Genomic DNA, 12571 nt, shown 5'->3' with positions numbered 1-12571 from the left:
TTTGAAGAAAAAAACCGAACCAAACTTTTAAACAAAGATTTACATATGCTTATTTTTAAACTAAATATTTTATGCACGAGTATGTCCTACATTTGTTTTTATTTTCTATTAAATAATATTAAAATTACGTTTGGATAAACGATGAGATTAATTTTGATAAAATTAAAGATAATATAAAAATTATTATAGTAATGATCAAAAAAATTAATGTAATTATGAGTGAAAAAAATTTTAAAAATTTATATTGAATGAATATCACTAAAATTAATATTTGAATTTTAATTGATAATATAATGAACTCAATTATACTACACCGCATCTGAGTGAAATCCAAACTAAAGCTAAGACCAAATTCATTTGGCATGTGTGATAGAGTGAATAAAAATTTTAAGATTAAAATGTAATGCTTTCTTTGCATGAAAAAAGAACGAATTTTTTTTATAATATAATTTTAATGCTTATATAAATTCAACTAACAAAAGGCATCTCTTACTTAAAAAAAAAAAACATATTTTAAGGATATATAGCATTAAAAGGGTAATATTTTCACCCAATGTTAAGGAATAAATTAATTATCAATTAAGCATTGAGGAAGCAAAGTTGGTGGCATTAGGAAAACCATGATTATATTTGCATATGATTACCATTTTTAAACAAAAACCAAAATTATACAACAATAACAAACTAACCTTTATATTTTATAATTTTAGGCTCGATTATATAAAAAAATAAAAAATTCATATTAAGTCAAAATTAAACATTTTTTTTCTATTCATTTTTATTAAAAATAATTTTTTCATATACTTTATTAATATCATATTATTTTTATTTCTTACATTTATGTATTTCGTAATCTAATTTTATAAATTTTAATCTCTTCTAAATTCAGAATGCCATCAAAGAACAATCAAATCATAGAGGTTGCTTTGATTTTTTGTATCGAAGGCAAGATGATTAGTGAGTGAAAGCAATAAAAATGAGAAAAACGAAAATAGAGAAAGTATGTCAATGAATCAAATGCTTGTCAAGCTTACAAAGTTGATTCGACACGAGTTAAAATTTGAATATAAAATTTAAAATTTAAATTCAAGAAATATTTTTAAAATAATTAATGGAATTTTACAAAGAAAAAAAACAGTACATGAGATATTTATTCCACTTTAGAAAAAGCCATGAAATGAAAGGCTCCTCCACATTGCCTTTGGCTTTTATCATTGTGGAAATGGAGAAATGTGTGGTGTTTGTCCAAGAAATAAGAAAAAATGATGACAAAAGAATTGATTCTCCGAAGGAAAGATGACGATTAGAAAATTAGAAACAATTGTACCTAACTTTCTGCATGGACCATTTTTATTTTCCATTCAATTGTGCCTTTCTTACAAACAAATTTCAAACTTTAACTAAGATATTTTGGTAATTTGAAAATTTTCTTGTTGCTTTTAATATCATTGCTTTCAATAAAAAATTTAAGATTTTTTTTTCATGATATTATTTAATCTACAAGAAACAATAGTGGAAATCAATTGATGTAATAAAGTTGTAAAATTTGATGTCTTTTTATTTTCACATTAGGTGATGGAATAAAGTATGGAGCTTTCTCGAGGTGTAGAAGCTTTTACAAAGCTAGAATAGACAATTGTTGCTGGCCCCAATTTAAATTAAACAACATGGCCTATTGACCATGATGTTTTGATCAATCAGGTCCATAAATATCGACACTCCTAAAATCTTGGAGTTTGTAGTACTATGCTCAAATACTGCTTTCAGTATGCTATTTATTGCTCTTTGCTTCCCCAAGCACTTCAGTTACTACTATTAGCATCTGAAACCAAAAAAGGTTCAATCTTGATTGCCAAATCTTTCTCAAATGGCTCTGGAGATCTGTGTCAAGGCTGCTGCTGGTGCCCCTGATGTTCTTGGAGACTGTATGCTTTCTCTGTCTTTCACCTTGTCTTTGTTAAATTTCATCTTTTTCTTTTTTTGGGTGATTTTGTTTCTGGGTTTTGAATTTGGATTGAAGTTTTTTTTTTTTTTGCCTTTTTTAATGTTTTCCAGGTCCATTCTGCCAAAGGGTTCTTCTTACTTTGGAGGAAAAGAAGGTTTCTTACAAGATGCACCTTGTCAATCTCAGTGACAAACCTCAATGGTATATATCAGATAACAAAACATGTAAACTTCTACGTAAAATTGTGAACTTTGTGGTTTTTTTATTCTTTTTTTGGTGGTGATGGGTTGTTTGGAGTGTTTAGGCAAATGGGTTGCTGTAAATTTGTGAATTTTCATTTGTTTTGATTTTGCTAGGTTCTTGGAGATAAGTCCAGGAGGAAAGGTACCAGTGGTGAAGTTTGATGACAAATGGGTGCCCGATTCTGATGTGATTGTTGGAATTCTTGAAGAGAAGTACCCTGAGCCTTCCCTGAAGACACCACCTGAATTTGCCTCTGTGTATGCTACCTCTCGCCTTTCATTTCTTAGAAAAGTTCACTAATCATTTTGTTCTTGAAACCTCTCAGTTGATTATTAATCTTTCGTCACTGTGTGACTGCAGTGGATCAAAGATATTTGGAACTTTCGTCACATTATTGAAGAGCAAGGATGCAAATGATGGATCTGAGCAGGCTTTGCTTGATGAACTAAAGGCATTGGATGAGCATCTTAAGGGACAGGTAAATGATAATAAATTTGACATGCCAACCATGTAAGTTGATTCTAATTTATTAGAATATGCATCAGGGTCCATTCATTGCTGGGGAAAAGATCACTGCTGTTGATTTAGGTTTAGGACCAAAGCTCTACCATCTTGAGATTGCTCTCGGCCATTTTAAGAATTGGACTGTTCCAGAAAGCTTGACTCATGTCCATAATTACATGAAGGTTTGCAGCTGTACCATCAATCAACATTTTTTCTGCAATTTACTGCTTTTTTTTCCTTCTTGGAAGCTTGTTTTGTTGATTTGTATTGGTTTTTGTCTTTGTTTTATCACATTTTTTAAGCTTTTTGCATCATAACACACCATGATTAGGAGTAATGCAGTATGATCATACCTCACTGACTATATACACTACAAATGAACATAATTCTGACTATATAAATTTTTGGCTTCACATAATGGTTTTAATTGATTGATGCTCAATGATTTGGGGCGATCTTTGTCCTGACTTTTTTCTTATTAATGAATATTTTCAAGTTTTCGCTGACTAAATTTCGGAATCATTCTCTCTTCTTTGTTGCTACTTGTGTACCTTTAAATGTCTGTTTGCTTTCCTGTGTTCATCTAATATTGACTCTATATAGAAGAAAATTAGACTTTCTACAACAATAACAACAAATTAAGCCTTATATTAGCTCGTAGTTTTAAATTTTTTTGTCACTCATTTCTATAAAAAATAACTTTTTCATTTATTTCTTTAACCGTGCATCATTTTTTGTTACTTGCAACCCCGTCTTTCTTTAAATTAAACTTTCTGTTGACTAATGATCAAATATATTTCTTGTATCTTATTTTGCAGTCGATTTTCTCTTGGGAGTCCTTCGTGAAAACACAGGCTGCCAGGGAATACGTGATTACCGGATGGGCGCCTAAGGTCAATGCTTGAATTAGTTCAAAACTATTAAGGTTATGTAATCATTTAGCATGAACTATGAAGTGGGTGAGACCTTATGTAAAACCTGATGAACACTGGTTGCTCCAGTCATCTAATAAATGTTTTAATCTATCTGTAGTCCAGAATACATGCTATTATCAATTAGTAAATTTTGGTCTGAGGTTAAATTGTGATTACTGATTAGCGTCAATTCTTCTTCTTCTTCTTTCTCTGAGTATGTATATCAGAGGGGTGTGCTTGTTGGTGGGAGATATTTTCTTCTAAAGGGTTAATTTTACGAATGGTGGTTGAATTATAGGTCACTACGATATTTGAATTTTATAAAATCTCTAACATGAAACTATAATGTATTAATTAATATGATATTTAAAATTAAATAATTATTTGTTCGTTATATATTATCATTTGAAATTAATTATATTAAAAATTGATATCTTATTAGTCAATAAATTTATAATTTATATATCACATTAGAGATTTTATAGAATATTTTACAATAGTTAAATGTCATTGTATGGATAACCCTCTTCTAAAAGATGGTGGAGTCATGGAAAGATGAGGTCATTTCACAATGCTACTGTCGGTATCGAGCATGTCTTGTATTGATAATGTTTCATATGACAATTCCAAATAATAGTTGATTTTCAACCATATGAAGCTGGATATGGTTCCAACCAGAAACAAATATAAGATCATTTTTTAATCGTTTAGTAGATGCAAAATCCTTGGGTTAGCCCTGACCATTACCAGTTCCCACAGCCCACGAACTGCAAGCCCCTGTCCCAGCCCCTGTTTTAAGTCATTGCACCAAACTTCCCATTCATTAAAGGACCCGATAAGCATTGGATGCTTTCAGACCACTGACTTCTCCAGGACCCTTAACATCACCTTCACATACTTTAATGAAGTATAAAATTCATGACTGTGACCAGCCATATATACGCCACTCCACCAATACCATCCGACAAAGCAAAACCAAAAAAAATTTATTCAAAGACAAAGGATGGCACTGAGACACATACATGCTAACTAACAAGTTGAACACCAAGGAGAGATCATTTTCCATGGCAATATTATTCATCGGTGTCTTTAGAGGAATCAAGACCATCTTCTGGATCAGATCATTTGACTTGTCTTTTGCTTTGAAATTGTGCATAGGCTTCAAAGAATTCCTTGTTTTCCTTTTCAAGCTCATTCCAAACTTTACACAATTAACTTGTTACATATTAACCATGATCATATGACGTAAAAACCAAGAGAAAGTAAATGAAAAAATGAACCAAGCACAGATTCAAGCTAAGCTGATGATTGAAGAAATAAAAGGATTGGAAGTTGTAATTCTGTAAAGGAATGTTGAAATTTTAGGCCAAGATTAGACCCTGATAGTTTTAGTGGTGGTGTAATATTTGGTTGATCAAAATTCGAAAGTGATTCAGGATCATTAAAAGAGCCGACCCTAGGCAGAAAATGTATACTTGGATTTGACAAGATTTCTCCTGGAGGCTACTCAGCTTAACTTGATCAAAGGTTGTCTCAGATGATCACGGTACATACGAGAAAGCAAAAGTTAAAGCAGAACCTTACGGTAATGGGGTTGGTTGAGTTGGTAAAGTTCAAATACTTCGCTTGTAAGGCCTAGATTCGAGTCCTATTGCCAGCAGTCGTCTTAGTGGACGATCTGTAAATCCAAAAGGAAAACAGAACCCTACTTTGGTTGATAGATTCAACTTGTAGTCTAGCTTATTACTAGGCTATAAGATCAGAGGTTGACTTCTTGTTGGGTTGATAGGGCAAGATCAGAAGAAACGATGAAACCACGAACAGCTCAAGCAGAATTCTAAATGAATTGACAGGGTTTCTTTTGAAATCTAATTCACCAAGTTCTATATCTTTATGTACGTGACTGGCTATAGCTGCATCAGAATCTTATTGAAGATCATGATATAAGCCAAGCCAAAACCTGCAAATCATGTCCGAGACAGTTTCTGTTGCAGGGTTTTTGGAATCATCCAACAGTTCTCATGGTAGAAGTGATGACAGCTTTCTTTTCATGGAGGGAGATTGAAAAAGAAGGAGTTGGAAAAGGAAAACCAACCAGTAGAAGTGATGACAGGTTTGATGTTTGCATGCTTGGAGAGTGCTTCCATGCACTCTTCTTTTGTCATGTTGAAGATCAAACACTTTTCTATCAGATAATGCACCTGTCAACAACATCAAAAATTTGTCACCTATTAAACTGTAATAATAATAGACTTCATAGTTATAGAACCTACAAGCTAGCATCTCAAATATAGTGTAAATCACCATGTGAATATATGATGCAGAAGAATCCCCCATGATTCTTCTGATCCTTGTTTCCTGAACCAAACTCTTTCTTTTTTGCTTGTATAATTTGATGATAAAGGGAAATGAGATCCTGGTGCAATATGATGGAGCAAACTTTGGGGGGTGCACAAGAGCAAAGTATAGCAACCGAAAGAGGGGGAGGCCAGAGGGGATGGGTCAAGGAGACCCACGTGGGAGATTGGTGATAATTGGCCGAGAGGGGATTACAAGTAGATCTAACAATTTGTATATTTGTATCTTGTTTACGTGAAAATGGTTAGAAAAATTAATTGATTACAAGACTATAAGATATAATTTGTGGATACTTGATCTTCTTGTGAACTTCCTTGTAGCCTTCTGATTAAGTAGTTGGGGTTGAGCAATTCTGAACCTCCAATCACGAACCAAATGGCTTTAAGACGTAGTGCAATTGACATTTTTCTTAAGAATTATTTCGCCCTAACGTGTTATAGTATACAAAAGGGCGAATCGAAACTCTTTCAAAATACAATGAAGCATTGTTTGTTTGTGCTTTATACTAATATAACAAACCACTAAACACATTTTAATAGGAATGGAAAAACCTGGTCTTTGCAAGGTTTGTTGTGCAGCAGACAATGCTAAAACAACTTACCGTTAAGTGAGAAAAAAATAGGAAAAAGAATAGAGTAATTCCAAAAATGAATTAGATATCAAATAAACTAATATCAATCTCTATTTATAAAGTTTGAATTTTAAGATGATGACTATTAGATTGTGTTGCTTTAATTAAAAATAACTTTTTTTATTATAAATATTCATTTGAATAATCAAAATTTTCATATTATTTAAAATGATAACTTTTCATATAGAGTACTCAATTATCTTAAGAAGATAGTTGATTATCTCTTTATATTTTTAATTTTTTAAATATTTTTAAAAATAAGATAATCGATTTGTTATAAAATAATCAATTCTTTTATTTAAAATGCACTCAACAGTGAAGTAGTTGATTGCTTCATATATAATTCAAATTCTTTAAATTTATGAACTTAATATATTGATTTGGCATATGGAATCAATCATTACAACTCTAATACCATAAAAAATTATAACAAATCTTAAAATTTTCAATTTTCAAATTTGGTTATCATCAGTGATGCCCTCAACAAACGTTTTACTCGTGTTGTTGATCATCTTCCTATAGCTAGAGATTAGCTGTCACTCTTGTCGTTTCAAAAGAATCAAAACTGTATGTAGAACTGCTAAATCACTCATCCACAGGAAAAATGTAAAGAATTTTGTACAAACAATTGGAGGTTTACCCCAAATTCTAAGTGAAAATGGCAAAATTGTATACAAATTTCCTGTTGATTCCTCAGTTGCAAACAAAGTGTCAATTCCAGGAAGACTACTTCTGTTTGCTCTTTTTTCTTATCAGGATCCAGCTAGAATGTGCCAAAGATTAGATTTTTTTCATTAAAAGAAATTATAGATATATGTTATAGCAATCCAATCTTCTTTAAATCAAACAGCTAACCTTTTTTTTATATTCACCTTAGCAAATTTCTGTCGGTGTGTAAGATGAAATAAATTTGATAATTTTAAACACAATATGTTTATACAATATAAAGATTATATGAAAAATATATTATTTAAAATTTTAATAAAAATTATATATAAATTTGACAAAATAAAAATATATATATTTTGTGCTTGGTGTTAGACATGAATTATATATAATAATCTTTATATTTTACACGTAATTAATATAAAATAAATAGAAGTGAAATAAGAAGAAATAAAATAAATGGACTTGTATATTTCATTTTCATATTCCTTTTTTTTTTTTTCTTATATTTACCAAACATATTATCACACATCCACAGTCACATAACGTCGGTGCAATGGTATATCTCATCTCTTAACTATTAGTACTTAAGAAAAATGGAAATCTACCCAAGAAAAAAAATGGCAAAAGAATTTTATCTTTGGGGTAAGCAGAGTTCTTTGGCACATTCTCTATTAATGGAAGATACTAAAACTAAAGCCACCATGAACATAGGAAATATGCATCTTATTAGAACGTAGAAGCAAACTCAATTATCCATGGAAAGTATTTTAGGCAGAAATCTGAAATTTGAATAATAATATCTGCACATGCATTTTATACGTGCAGATGTTGCTTTTTATACATGCGAACGAGTGCGTCACGTGTTACATGCACATACATATATGTGTCTTTTCATATGGCTCAATTTTCCAACCATAGAATTTGTTGGTAGAAACAAAAATAACCAACAAAAATATAACATTATAGACAGACCTTCATACCTCCTGGCTGCTGCCTACAAAGCATGTGCTTGTGCATGTTCAGGTTTGTGACTGAATTCATAATCGAGATGAACAAAAGCACGCTCAATCTCAGGCAGTAGCTCAAGCTTCTCCTGCAGAGATTCTCCGATATCGTGAGCTTCTTGCAATGGCATGTTTGCTGGGAGTACAATATCAACCTCCACAAAGTAGTGAGACCCAAAGGTGTAAGCTCGGACTGTATCGATATGTCTTATGGCCTTGTGGTGGTTCCAACAGAGATAGGTTAGTTTCTGAAGATATTCTGGAGCAGCTGATCTTCCAACCAGTGAGTTCACATTCTCTAATACTGTCATTGACCATGTGCGGATAGTGTACAACGCCAGCTGCAATATCCAAGATTATATCGTAAGTCACAAGTTCGTGCTAACTTTTTTTCCGTTAAATGTGATTGTGAATTATTGATTCCCAAAAATCTACAATCGGAGCATCAATTTTTTTGTTGTATATATAAGATTTTACTTACAATGATAGCTCCAACAGGGTCCATCCAATCGTCAATGTAATTGGCAAGTAGCATAGCAACAAGGCCGATTATGTTTGTGATAACATCAAAGAAATGATCCTGAGCATAAGCTTTAACAATTTCATTGGTGAACGTGCGGCAATAAAACACCAGGAAAAGCTTAACCAAGGTCACTCCAAGCATTATGCCTACAACCCACCTCTCTTGCTCTTTTGTCAGGTTGAATTCGTCCTCCTAGGCAAAAGAAAGAAACATGTCATTGTCATTCCAACCATATAAGCAGTCATCTTCAAATATATTAAAAGATCTATTGAATGGAGAAGAGAACTTTATGCATAATCAAAGTTGACTCACATCTGAAACCAATGTTCGTACTGACTCCAAGATTATCTGAAGTCCAAGAGTTGCCATGACAGAGGCAAAAACAAGGATGCCCTGCAGAAAATTTACCAGTTTTAAGTTTTGATTGTTATTACATTTCAACAGTTCACAACATTAATGCATCTTATATAAAACTTTGAAACTTTATTTCATGAAAATAGAGACAAACCAACCAATACTCTTACTTCCATGGCTATGCAGCAGCAGAAGATGCATATGAACATGCACAAATATAAATACAATGATGCATATATATCTGTAAACCTACGTCTAACATGCATGCATATTTCCAGTTTCCTATCTAATCACTAGCCTTTCAGTCTATGCTAATATTAAGCATCCTCACGTGGCAAGATTACATGTGTCCAAATCAATGTTACAGAGGCATTATCAAAACATCCACCATATCATCATGTTTTATCGCTTATCAAAGAAGTAACTTCAACAACTAAGATCTAGAATTGATTATAAGATAAGACCCTTGGATGCCTTCAGAAAATAAAATGCATCCTAAGCCTAAGGTAAAAAAACCTGCTTAAATATGATAGAAGTCAACTAATATGTTCATACTCCAGCTTCTTGCCAGTATAATACAGGAGATAATAATCTCTCAGTTCACTGTTAAGTAATGAATTATCAAGAGTTTGCTTTCAGTATGTCAAACTCAGATCAAATGCTGCTTCAGAACCAGTAGATGCGGTATTACCCTCCCCTTGTAGGAATTATCTAAGTTGCTAAACATTTTTTAATAAACATCTTATATACATGGTGACTTGAGATAGGTAATCAAATGGATTAATTAATGTCTGTTATTAATAGAAAAAAGAACTCAAAGATTTAGAACTATCCTTAGAACATGCAGATTGGTAATTTAGCTGACAATGTTTGCCAATATTGTGGTATAAATACAGAACACATTTCTTGCCAAATAATTGGTATTGAAGAAAAGATCAGTCCACAAAATGATAAAAATGAACAATGAAAGTACAGCAGTTAGATGCACCTTAGCTAGGAAATGCTACTTCGTTCATCATGCCCTAACACTGATCAGGAAATTTATTACAACAAGGTATAGCAAGAATACTGACCAGTGGCTGCATTCTTTTCTTTCCAATTGGGTACTGATACGGGTTTGGTGTTGACATGGAGAATGCAGTAAACCATAGGATGAAGCCAGACAGAAGATCAAGAAGAGAGTCTAATGTGGATGCAATTATAGCTAATGAGCCACTTCTGATGGAAGCATAAACTTTAGCAGCAAAAAGAACCATATTTGCAAAATTGGAAATTCTAATGGCTAGTGTCTCACTTCTAGCCAATTTTTCCTGCTCCTCCTGCCAATCAAAGCAACAAAGTTCAGTCTATTACTTCTTCAAGTACACAAATTTTATAATCTAGAGAGAACACAAGACATCACAGTAAACCTTTGACATTCCAGGAATAAATCCACGCTCAGCTAAGGCATCCATTTCACTAAAACCCTCAAGCATTTCTACCTGCTGCTGATAGTATTCAGCCACGTTATCTTCTGGACCTGAAACCATCAAAGAAAACTATTAAGATGCATTCTTGTAACTCATTTAGTTCATTTGCAATTGTTGTGTCATTTGACGAATAATTCAGCATTTGTGGCACATTCACCAAAGAGCATTTTTCTATGCTATATATGTAATCTCCGATTCCAACTAAAGGATTTTGTCCACTCACTTGGTTTTCCACTTACTGCAAAACTATCATACACAAAAAGGTAAAGAACATGTTAGCTCAACACAACTTATGCATGGTGAAAGAAAATGCAAAAATGCTTAGGCTCCATTTGGTTGGTGCTTTTGCTTTTTACTTTTTGCTATTTGTCCCTTGTCTTCAGTTCATATTTTATTTTTTGCTTTTCACTCTCTATTGAAAAAGCAAAAAGCAAGAAGCAAATGCACCAATCAAATGAAGCCTTACAAATTTCAGAAGGAAAAAATTCATATAAATGCCATATACATCCTAAAGAGCTAAAATCTCCAGTCTTTCCACAGTAGAGCTAAAAAAACAAAGTCCTAAATATTTTATAAATTCAATATATACACGGTTAAAGTAACTCCACAAACAAGTCTTTTATATTCACACACATATACATGCAGCTTATATATATATATATATATGAGTGGGGATCCACTTGTAAGTTTTACACTCGATTTTGACCTTTGGATCAAAATTAAATTCATGACGAATTTGGATCTTAGCCATTTTGATCCAAGGATTAAAAAAAAAGTGTAAAACTTACACTAATATAAGCGATCTCTACTCTACATATGTATATATGGAAAGAAATAAAGGCAGTAAGAACCCAACTGACAAAGTTCACTTCACTTGATCAAGAAAACTGGCAATTTTACCAAACTTTCCTTGCAAAACTTTAAACTAAAGCAAACTTCCAACACAGAAAAAAACATAAATAAACAAGAAATCATATAACATCAACCTCAAAATAAAGCAAATCTAACTGTCAATTTTCACTTTATCAAGAAAATTAGCAAGCTTTTACCATAACTTCCGTTCAAAACCTCAAACAATAAAGCACACCCCATGATTAAAACAACATCAAAAAACAAGAATTCCCATACCTTTAATCACATACCATAGTTTACCTCATAATACAAATCTAGAGCTCAAATCTTAAGACCCAAAAACACAATCTTTCTCTCCTTAAATTTTTTAAAGTTTTGATGCTTAAAAAAACTGAAGAATAACTCAAACTCATAGTAGCCATACACAAAGAATAAATAAAAAGGTAAACTTTCATCAAAATTGAAAAAAAAAAAAAAAAACCATTTCAGTAAATTCACAACCAAGCATAACAAAAGATCGAATATTGACAATTAAAGCTAAATAAATAAATCCCACATACCCAACAAAACTAATGAACCAAAAAAAGTTTTAAACTTTAATATAAAACACAAAAGGGGAAAATAAAAATGTGATTTTTACCAAAAACCCAAAGCACTCCACAGACAATAAACAAACAAAAAAATCCATTTAAGTAAATTCAAAATCAAGCACAAAAAAGAGTAGAATATTGGTAATTAAAATTAAATAGACAAAATCTCGGATACGGATATCCAACAAGAAAAAGGAATTGTGGAAATTACCTAAAACCCCGAGGCAATCATGGAGGCTACGAGGAGGCTTTTTGTCTTTGTGTTCAGAAGATAACTGGAAACCCTCGAAGTTCAACCGCCATGAGCGGTCACCGTTGCTCTGATGTGGCAAAAGTGACAGCTCTTCGTCGGCTTCACGCGCCACCGTCTCTAGCATTTTTCAGCTCACCCTTCCTAAGGAAAAAATAAAGTTTGAGATTGGTTTTCCCCTTTTATTTTATTCAATTAATCTGAGGGGTAGAGGTTGGAAATTTGAAGGAAAGGTTAGGGCATTTCGGGAATGTGAAAATCTCTT

The 12571-nt window shown here is 32.3% G+C and overlaps 3 protein-coding genes across 4 annotated transcripts; 1 reads left to right on the top strand and 2 right to left on the bottom strand.

The window, feature by feature from the left end:
- The first annotated feature begins 1738 nt into the window (after positions 1 to 1738).
- Positions 1739 to 3782, top strand: LOC111296873 (glutathione S-transferase DHAR2-like). Its single transcript, XM_022891346.2, has 6 exons — positions 1739 to 1925; positions 2056 to 2146; positions 2302 to 2445; positions 2549 to 2666; positions 2734 to 2874; positions 3511 to 3782. Exons 1-6 carry the CDS (start codon positions 1868 to 1870, stop codon positions 3595 to 3597), a joined length of 639 nt encoding a protein of 212 aa, XP_022747081.2. The 5' UTR covers positions 1739 to 1867; the 3' UTR covers positions 3598 to 3782.
- A 409-nt stretch (positions 3783 to 4191) lies between these two features.
- LOC111297045 (uncharacterized) lies at positions 4192 to 6368 on the bottom strand. The gene is made up of 3 exons (XM_089741790.1): positions 6258 to 6368; positions 5702 to 5807; positions 4192 to 4807 (listed from the first exon to the last, which is right to left on the bottom strand). Exons 1-3 carry the CDS (start codon positions 6366 to 6368, stop codon positions 4728 to 4730), a joined length of 297 nt encoding a protein of 98 aa, XP_089597916.1. The 3' UTR covers positions 4192 to 4727.
- A 1681-nt stretch (positions 6369 to 8049) lies between these two features.
- LOC111296885 (metal tolerance protein 11) lies at positions 8050 to 12452 on the bottom strand. 2 transcript variants are annotated; one of them, XM_089740677.1, is made up of 7 exons: positions 12268 to 12452; positions 10838 to 10860; positions 10555 to 10664; positions 10219 to 10464; positions 9104 to 9184; positions 8750 to 8983; positions 8050 to 8609 (listed from the first exon to the last, which is right to left on the bottom strand). In XM_089740677.1, exons 3-7 carry the CDS (start codon positions 10618 to 10620, stop codon positions 8259 to 8261), a joined length of 978 nt encoding a protein of 325 aa, XP_089596803.1. In that variant the 5' UTR covers positions 10621 to 10664; positions 10838 to 10860; positions 12268 to 12452; the 3' UTR covers positions 8050 to 8258. The 2 variants fall into 2 exon arrangements, with proteins under 2 accessions (XP_089596803.1, XP_022747095.2); XM_022891360.2 differs by lacking the exon at positions 10838 to 10860.
- Between the last annotated feature and the right edge of the window lie 119 nt (positions 12453 to 12571).

This window comes from Durio zibethinus, chromosome 12 (genome assembly GCF_047325235.1).
Source record: "Durio zibethinus cultivar Kanyao isolate XHJ-2024 chromosome 12, ASM4732523v1, whole genome shotgun sequence".
Lineage (NCBI taxonomy): Eukaryota > Viridiplantae > Streptophyta > Magnoliopsida > Malvales > Malvaceae > Durio > Durio zibethinus.
The sequence above is the reverse complement of the archived record's forward strand: the minus strand, read 5'-3'. Positions and strand labels throughout refer to the sequence as shown.